At 40.1% G+C, this 9,807-nt stretch overlaps 1 protein-coding gene across 1 annotated transcript; it reads right to left on the reverse strand.

Moving 5' to 3' along the window:
• Positions 1-3,558: 3,558 nt before the first annotated feature.
• On the reverse strand, positions 3,559-9,480 carry LOC122076259 (triosephosphate isomerase, chloroplastic-like). Its single transcript, XM_042641586.1, has 2 exons — positions 9,133-9,480; positions 3,559-3,681 (listed from the first exon to the last, which is right to left on the reverse strand). The coding sequence occupies exons 1-2, from the start codon at positions 9,367-9,369 to the stop codon at positions 3,559-3,561; spliced, it is 360 nt and encodes a 119-aa protein (XP_042497520.1). The 5' UTR covers positions 9,370-9,480.
• Between the last annotated feature and the right edge of the window lie 327 nt (positions 9,481-9,807).

A 9,807-nucleotide genomic window follows, 5' to 3' on the forward strand; every position in this document is an offset into this window, starting at 1 on the left:
AAAAAAAAAAAAAAAAAAAAAAAAAAAAAAAAAAAAAAGAAGATAATTTTATTATCATTTTACCCTTACGCCTTACTAGTGGATCAATCTTAAATCGATCAAAGACTGATATAAATCTGATCAGACGAATACTGACTAATCCAATCCAAGTTTTAAAATCATGTTCCCTTTTACTCATTATTTCATTTTATATCTTTTTTTTATCTCTACCAACCCAACCCATGATTTCAAGTATCGGAATCGATTAAGACCGATCCCTTTGGATCGGTTACTCGTATCATTTCCAGAGTAAAAAAAGTAAAAAAATCGTACATTTTATGAAAACTAATTAAAAGACAAAAGTGATCGATACCAACTAATCCTATTTGATATCGATAAAGACCAATATCGATACCAATAACTAATAAAGATCAATATCGATACCAATAACTAAATCCTTGACTCCGCGAAGAATACAGGATTGTACACACCGTTGCCCGTTCCACATGCACCTTGGCAAGACATAAGCATGGACTTTGTCCTAGGCTTACCACCTACACGGGAAAGGTATCATTCCATATTTGTGGTAGTAGATCATTTCTCCAAGATGGCAACTTTATCTCGTGCAAGAAAACTCTTGATGCAAGTCACTTGGCCAAACTCTTTTTCAAAGAGATAATGTGCATACATGGTCTACCACAGACAATTGTTTCAGATAGGGATGTCAAGTTCATGAGCTACTTCTGGAAGACTCTATGGCTGAAAACAAATACTAAACTCAAGTTCTCCACTGCATTCCATCCTCAGACAGACGGACAGACCTAAGTGGTGAACAGAAGTCTTGGCAACTTACTCCGATGTCTAGTCCAAGACTATGAAAAGACTTGGGCATCTATACTGAATATTGGTGAATTCGCCTATAATAGTTCCGTCAACCGCACCACAGGTCGTACACCATTTGAGATTGTCCTTGGACTGCAGCCTCAACGACCGGTTGACTTGGTACCTTTGCCACCTCAGGCCCGTATTAGTGTAGAAGCCGATGAGTTCCTTAGACACATCACGGAGGTACATGCTGATGTTCGTCGTCGCATCGCTGTTAGCAATGACGGATACCAAGCAACTACCAATTGACATCGTCGCTATGTGGAATTTCAGCCTAGTGATTTGGTAATGGTTCGAATTCCACCTGAGAGGTTTCCTCCTGGTACAGTGCACAAGCTCCATCCTCGGAACATGGGTCCCTACAAGGTCTTGAAGCGCATTGGCACTAATGCTTACATGCTAGAGTTACCTCCTACTCTGAAGATCAACAATGTCTTCTAGCTGATCTGAAGATATATTTGGGACACTATTCTGATGACCGTGACATTGAACACACCCTCAAACTTCTTCAATTTGCAAACCCTAATGATGATGTCATCCAAGATGTTCTCGACAACAAGTTCACCACAGTTCGTGGGGGCAAAGGGTACTACTCCTTCCTCATTAAATGGAAAGGTCGACCACGAGAGGATTGTACTTGGATCCATGCCGATGACTTTCAACGCCTTGACACGGACCTCTATAAGCACTACATGTCCCTTACCCATTCATCGGAGTTGAATGATTCTAAGAAAGGGAGAGCTGATGTAGATCCACATTATGGAAGGAAATATGAGAGGAAGAAGGGTCTAGCCTTAGTCCACCTAATTGGCTAGGGTCCAACCAAGAAGCCAGCCGAACCCTTACTTGGTCCACCTGAGTGGCTAAGTACAAATAAGGGCCAATTGGGCCGATCAGCTAGGGGAATAATTAGTAGTTGTTTTTAATTAATCAGTGGGCCATTAGGCCCATCGAGTTGAGTAAGTGGTATGTCGAGTCCAAATTGTCTTAGGACTCTATTTGTTTTCTACATATGTTTATTATTCCTAGTCCAATTTTGAATTCCTAGTTGTAATAGGAGTGTCTAGTCCTATCAGGAATCTAGCTCCTAGTTGAAGTAGGAGTGTCTAGTCCTATTGGGAAACTAGCTCCTAGTAGTAGTTTGATTGTTATTCTGCCCTCTATAAATAGAGGAGCCTATGTACTCATAATTTCAGATTTGAATAAAGAATAATTGCAGTCAATTGCTTAGAACAGCCGGGATAGCTGTGGGTGAGAAGCCCGGGCCGAGACAGCCGCTCCTCCCCCACTTTTCCCTTTGTTTCTTCTTGGTTAAAGCTTTCTATTTTATCCTAAAGCTACTGCTGTTGAAGTATACGACTGTTGTGAATATTCAGAAGTTCGGATCTGTCCAAGTTACAAACCAGATTTGATTCTCTCTCTTGAAGCCTGCGATTATTTCTCCTAGGTCAGAAAATCAAGAAAGCTTGTAACTTCACAACCAGCCGTCAAAATCCTCTCAACTTTGGGGGTTTTTGTACCCTCCCAAGGGACTATCTACGCCCAAGAGTGCAGCTCAATCGGACTGCTACAGACCTGGCCGCACCTCTCTCTCTCTCCAGCTCTATTGCAGTTCTTTCTCTCTCCTATCGGGTTGTGTTTTGGGCTGGTTTTGCTCCTATATGGGTATTGTATCTTTGGGGGTTTATTTGAAGGTCTTATTTCTTTGTTTCCTGATTCTATTTGTATTGTTGGGGGTTATAAATTGCTGGGGTAGTTTCTTGTAATCTACTCCTGCATTAGGAGGAGTTCACAGAAGTGAGAAATATGTAACGGGTTAAAACATTTGTTAACCAAAAACATAGAACTGTTGGCAGCTGGCACAGAAATATATAAGTACATCATACAAGTTCCAGAGACAGCAAGATTAGGACAACAACCATTCAAAGTTCTAGTGAAGTGAACAAGTAATATTTACATCTGTTTATCAATGAAATTAAAAATGACATCCATACACAAATCAAATTTCATAAAGCCAGTAATATGGGCAAACATTTGACCATCCCAAAACAAAAGGCAATGATAATAAAATTCACGCACACAAAAACATATTCTGAGGGCTAGGCAGAAATCAAGCTTGTGAAGGAAATGCTTGAAGGCAAAGGTCCAGGACAGCAATGTTTGAAAGATTATGCACTGTCATGATCAGACCTTAATCCTAATGATCTTAAGTCATAATTGTCTGTGAAGATTTGTATCCAGGGTTTCTGGAAAGGAAGAACAGATATGAGGATGATCAAGCTCTCATGGAGATTGTCTCCTCCAACTTAATCATGTGACAGAGTATACATCCACTTTGTTGACCAAGTTTCGGCTCAAGAAAGCAGGAAAGGCAGCACAAAAGTGAGAGAATAAGTGACAAGAAATACAAAAATGCCACAGGCTTCCCTTGAAACAAAATGGCATTTTTATGATTTCATGAAAATTTGGGTTAACTTTGGGACCACTTCCCCAGCCAAAAAAAGGGGACAGAAACTTGAAAGTTGGGATAATGAGATGTCCTCTATCATATGGACCAACCTATGTCTACCATGCAACAGTGAACCCAATGCCTCTTCCATTCATGCATCATGGAGGTTGTTATTTAGGTACCTAAGGAAATATTATGTTACTACATCCATAAGTACCTAAGGAAACAATCTTTTAAAAAGTTGATCATACAGATATTGAACATGACAACAAAGAATCCAGATTTAAAGCAAAAATAAAATCAAGAAGGATAAGAAAACATAGATCGTAACAGATACTTACACATTTCCAGTTACCACCAACGAAAAACTGCAATCACAAGAGAAAAACAGAAGGGTCAAGCACTGAAAAGACAAATGGAACAGTCCATTTACAGACAAAAATATAAATGTATGCTAAATAGTTTTGAAATTCTGATCTCTAAAATTTCATCAGGAAATGAAGGTTCATTACCTGGACTGGAGCTGAGTTCATAGCATGCAACACAGTCACAAAGAAACAAATTTATCCAACTAATAGTAGAACAGAACTTTGTATGTGTGCATGCATGTCTTACAAAAAGAGAGAACGATGGAAGTTTCGCAGTTGCTAACCCAGCAGAAGACATTCAGGTATCACATATGAAACAATTAAATAAAAATTCCTTCAGGTTTGGCTGGTTTACTTCAAATTCAGGTTCAAATAATTAAACCAGAACTAAAGATCCCCAAGCAGCCTTGACTCATAGATGACCAGGTTGAACACAGTTTCAGGGATCACACACATGCTAAAACTTCCTTGGCCATTAACAGTTGCATTAGTTACTTAAGGAAAGGCAAGAGATGAGCTAGGCTCCAAATGGGCAGGATATGGTGGGTAGAAGGCAATCAAAAGAGCTGGCGCTGTATCAGTGAAGCCAATTAGTGATAATTGTGATGTAGGAAAATATTCTGCTTCGTATACAAAAGGTCATAGGGTTAACGAGAGTTTTGAAGTGGTAGTAGGAGTTTCCCATAGGTCCTTGGGGAGCTGTGGATGATTTTGGAAGCTGCAGATCCCATGTTTTTGTGGTGAGGATTTGCATTCTGTTTTTCATTTCTTTTTCTAGCCTTTTTTTTTGGTGTGGAGAGGGGGTCCTATTCTGCATTTTCTGCATGCATCCCTTCACTGTAATTGCACTTATCAGTGTTCCCAACTCATCAAGCCTCTTCACAAGTTCCAACGACTCCAGGCTGAGTGGACAAATCGTACTCCATTTCTTTTTAAAAAAACATCCTATTTCAATACTCCACTCTACTGAAGGCAATACCTTCTGTTAACACGAGCACTCATTTCTTTTCTCGCCACTTAAACCCATGTCATTTACAGTCTTTCTTTTCTCATCGTTCAAACATCTTCACTCTGCACCATGTCACTATAAGTTGAGAATCAGAGATTAGCGAATGATTCGACTTGTAAGTATTGACAAAGGCCTTTCTTATTTATAAGAAGATTACAATAAATCAAACAAGGAAAGTAGGGTAACGTTGACAAAGCATATCTACAAGACAACTAAGCATCCCTATCTACAATACTTACTACAGTAAATAGTAAATAATAAAGCTTAACCAAGGTAAAAATAAAACTAACTACGGTCATCTCAACACTCCCCCTCAAGTTGGTGCAAATATATCATACATTCCCAACTTGGAGACGAGAGGATGAAATGTCTTACAATGAACAGCCTTGGTAAACACATCAGCTGACTGATTTGCAGTACTAACAAAGGGAGCAGACATTCCCTTGATCAAGCTTCTCTTTGATGAAGTGTATATCAATCTCAATATGCTTGGTCCTATCATACTGAACAAGGTTGTGGGCGATGCTAATAGTTGCCTTGTTATCACAACACAGACGCATAGGACCTTCCATATTAACTCGGAGATCACTCAGTAGGCTCCTAAGCCAGATAGCTCATAAATCCCTTATGCCATTGCGCGATATTCGGCTTCAGCACTAGACCGAGATACCACGGATTGTTTCTTGCTATGCCAAAGTAACAAGGTTCCCTCCAAGGAAAGTACAATACCTAGAGGTAGATCGCCGATCATCAGTAGATCCAGCCCAGTCAGCATCAGTAAAGGCCTCAATCTTCAAGTGCCCCTGGTTAGAAATCAAAACACCCTTTCCAAGAGTGGATTTCAAGTACCGTAGGATCCGGTACATAGCATCAAGGTGAGGTGCCCTGGGAACAATACCCACAGCATGAGCAATCTCGAGTCTGGTGTGGGACAGGTAGATCAGACGGCCAACAGGTCTCTGGTATTGCCCTTTATCAACAGAGTCACCCATTGCACTGCTCAGCTGATGTTTGACCTCCATAAGGGCATCCGCAAGCTCGCACCCAAGCATACTTGTCTCACTAAGGAGATCCAAGACATACTTCCTTTGGGAAATGAAGATAACTTTGTTAGATCTGGCCACATCAATCCCAAGGAAATACCAAAAGGGTCCTAGTACTTAGTCTCAAACTCTGTGGTTAGTAAGGCCTTAAGGTTGGAGATCTCCTCATTATTATTACTAATAATTGCAATATCGTCAATGTAGACAATCAGAGCAGTGACTTGGTTACCTTTCGCCTTTGTGAACAAGGTGTGATCACCTTGACTCTGTCTATATCCAAAGCTTATCATAGCTTTCATGAACCGGCCAAACCATAACGACTTCTTCAACTTGCAGACACGTCCAGCACTGGAGGAGTGGAAAAGCCAAGAGGAACATCCATATCAATTTCCTCTTCAAGATCTCCATTCAAGAATGCATTCTTGACATCTAGTTGTAGATTCCATCCCAGATTTGCAGCAACAAATAGCAATGCCCTGATAGAGTTCATCTTTGCAACTAGGGCAAAGGTTTCCTGGTAATCAACCCCATATGTTTGGGTAAAGCCCTTAGCCACCAAGCGTGCCTTGTACAGCTCAATTGTCCCATCATCCTTCTGCTTGACTGTAAATACCCACTTGCACCCAACTAATTTCTTTCCTTAAGGAGGAAGAACAAGTTCTCACGTACCATTTTTATCTAATGCCAGCATTTCCTCAACCATTGCAACTTTCCACTTCAGATCATTTATGGCTTCCTTCCAACCTTGTGGAATAGACACAGAAGACAATGAAGAAACAAAGGCCCTATAGGAAGGAGATGGGATGCTTGGTACAGGAACGAATTCCTTTTCTAACAGCAATAGGAAGATCGTCCATTGTAGGAGAAAAAGGTATAATATCAAATATAGGAGGCTTTGAAGAAGCAACAGGTACAACATCAAGTATGGGAGAAATATTACCTGATATTGGTGGATCCGATGTAGGTGCTTCAAAAGGGTATGGTTGGTTACTAGTGGTGTCTTGCTCCTTGGCGTTTTGCTTCTTGGATCTCCGAGTGTAAGTGATCACATCTCTTACAGGATGATCTGGTGGTTCCCCCTGAATGGGAGCATACCCTGAATAGGAGATGTATCAATAATAAAAGGAGGCTCTTCCTCAAGACTCTCCCCCCGAAGAGGTGACGTGAAATATTTCTCAGACTCATGAAAAGCGACATCCATGGTGACATACAAGTGGCGAGTAGGAGGGCGATAACACCTATACCCCTTTTAAGAAGCCGAGTAACCAAGAAAAACACACTTAGAGCCCTAGGACCAAGCATGGACCATGAAGGTGTCTATACTTCATTTAATGGAATGCAAGATCTTACTACATTAAATGGAATGTATTGATCGCACTACACCCCAAAGCTGCTCTCTATTTCAGCTACCCAGCTCTAATTCCTTGCACAGCATCCTTGTTAAAGTCTCTTTCCTCATTGTGATTGAACCAAGATGGTGAAAATTGTTGCTAAGGGCATTTCAGTATTTTCTCCTTGTAATTATAAATAATATGGAAATACAGGTAAGTTCCGAACCACCACGACCTCCCCCCCAACCACCCACCAAGAAAAAAGGTGGGAACTCAGAACCTGGCAAAAATAATAACTTGATTATGTATTAATTACGGCCTCAGAAACCCTTATCATTGATTGCACTACACCTTTGGGTTATGAACACAGTAATCTACAGAAATTCAACCAAACTTCAACGGACTTAATACACTTGAAGAGAGAAACTCGTTTGTATCATAACAATGAGATGAGAATATGTTCTTCAATGATTCTTTGGTTTCCATGTACCATTCTTCATGTCAAACTGAACGTTTGGTATTGCAGAGTTGTTTGATGTCTCTCCTGAATAGCTTATTTCTATTTATCTTGCTGCTTTAGTTCCTTGACCCAGCTGCACTTCCTATTGCCTTCAGCAGCTAGATTCTTCAAGATAGGCCACGCAATCATCATACCATTGAACGTGTCCCAAGGCCATAAAACTGAGGACAGATCTGAAACCATAAGGCACTAAAATGGCACAATCTCTCCCAAATTGCCAAAACTAGAAAAGATTTCTAATAGTTTTCAGGTGAGGTATGTCTCAGTTTCAGTTGAAAATCCATGGTCGTGAAACATCAAACATTGCAGTTATGCAATAAATAATCTCTGATTTTATCAGCTCATTCTCTTTCGTATGTCATAATATGATTCCATTTTAACAACTAACTAGGAGCCACAAATGAAAATTCAAAGGTCTGAGCTTACCTATTTGTATTAACCGCATCACCTCCATATAAATTTTTCTTGGCCAACATTTCTCATCAACCAAATCCAGCCATATTATCATAACTTTGGGTTTGGTCTCCCATCAACCAAAGCTCCATATTCCCTTAATGCTTCACCTTCTTTTTTGGCATCTTTAAGGCAATGACACAGTCTAAGACCAACTCCAGGACTCAAGCCAGATACCCAAAGGTAGAAGGAAGTTCAAGCAAGATGCCTTTCTCAAGACACAGCTAAAGTAGAATTCTCCTTTAGTAGTTTAACTTTTCTATTGGCACCAACTAGATCTATTGGTGAGTTCAGTGACCTGCAGTACCCATCTTAAGCATATAAATGAAATATAATTTTTAGTTCATCTTCGCTAACATTAACCCAATAGTGCAGAAAGAAGTGAAACAGCACATCATGTCCCCTGGGACTCTACACATTCAGAAAACAAGCAACATCACTTCAAGAATAGCCCCAGCACCTTCTACGCCACAAACCCTTTTCTTATGGCCTATTGAACCGGCAAAGTCTGCTCTCCAAAAGAGATCCTTTCCATATACCAGTTCCAGGATCCTAAGATTTTATGATTAATTTCAAATAGTAGAGAGAGATAGAAAGGAGAATGTCTCGCGGTTCTCATATATATATATATATATATATATATTTATTGATCAATTTTCGATCAGTCAGAACCACATCACAAACTACCGACCGGAAAACACCCTAGCTTTCATGAATAACTCTACAGGGTATTGAGGCCATTTATGGAGAAAAGAAACTTGCAGTTTATTGAGGGAGAAAAGGAGAATGAGGCAGGAGGCCAACCACTAATGTTCACAGACTAAAGTAAAACAAAATACTTCAAAGGAAGGAATAGCATATAAAATGATACAGAAAGCAAAAATCTCTCCACTAGTGAAATCAATCCTCACTCTTTTATATAACACAAACGCAACCAGAGATTATCACTCAACAATAACCCACAAACAAAAAAAAATTAATAAGTACGAGATTGTAAAGAAAAAAAAAAATGTTGGACACTCGAGATCATGGAGCTCCAAATTCAATTAAATTAAAAACTTGAAAAAGAAAACGAAGATCAGGGAAGAAATCTACCTTTCCAGAAGCACCCATTGTAACAACGCCTCTGCAAGGTCGTCGACCGGCAGAGAGACGGAGATGAGAATCGATCTGTTGAAAGAAGGTAGCTGAGAGACATTGAGACTGATCCAACTTCAAGTTGAGGGATGAGCGACGCAATCCACTGAATTGTGGTGGTGGACAAGAAGAAGAGGAGATTGCAGACTTTGGGCCTGAAAGTTGAGATGCAAGAGATGTGGACACCACTGCCATTGCAACCCTCACCCTTTCCCTCACCTGAGTCACCTCACAAACACACCTAAAAGGCCAAAACCAGTACAACCTACAAACAGAAACAGCGCAAGTAGAGAGAAAAAAACTGAAAATCCAATATAATCCCTTTATTCACATTATTCTCTCTTGCTATGGCCCACCATATGTACTTTTCTACTCTCTACTCTGGACTCTGGAGAGTAGATACGCTTAGCTTTTTATTTTATTTTTTATTGTTTAGTATAGGATAATATGGGGATCGTATGGATCTGCCACGTGTCTTAGGATCGATGGAGTTAGATGGATTTAAAGAGGAATTGATGGACATGGAAGCTAACTGGGTTGGTGTCCTATGGCTTACCACGTCGTAAACGGTGCACGTGAGGCACGCTATGAGAGTCTCAGATTCATCACATCTAAACATCACCAACCAAAGGT

The sequence above is a fragment of the Macadamia integrifolia genome, chromosome 4 (genome assembly GCF_013358625.1).
Source record: "Macadamia integrifolia cultivar HAES 741 chromosome 4, SCU_Mint_v3, whole genome shotgun sequence".
NCBI lineage: Eukaryota > Viridiplantae > Streptophyta > Magnoliopsida > Proteales > Proteaceae > Macadamia > Macadamia integrifolia.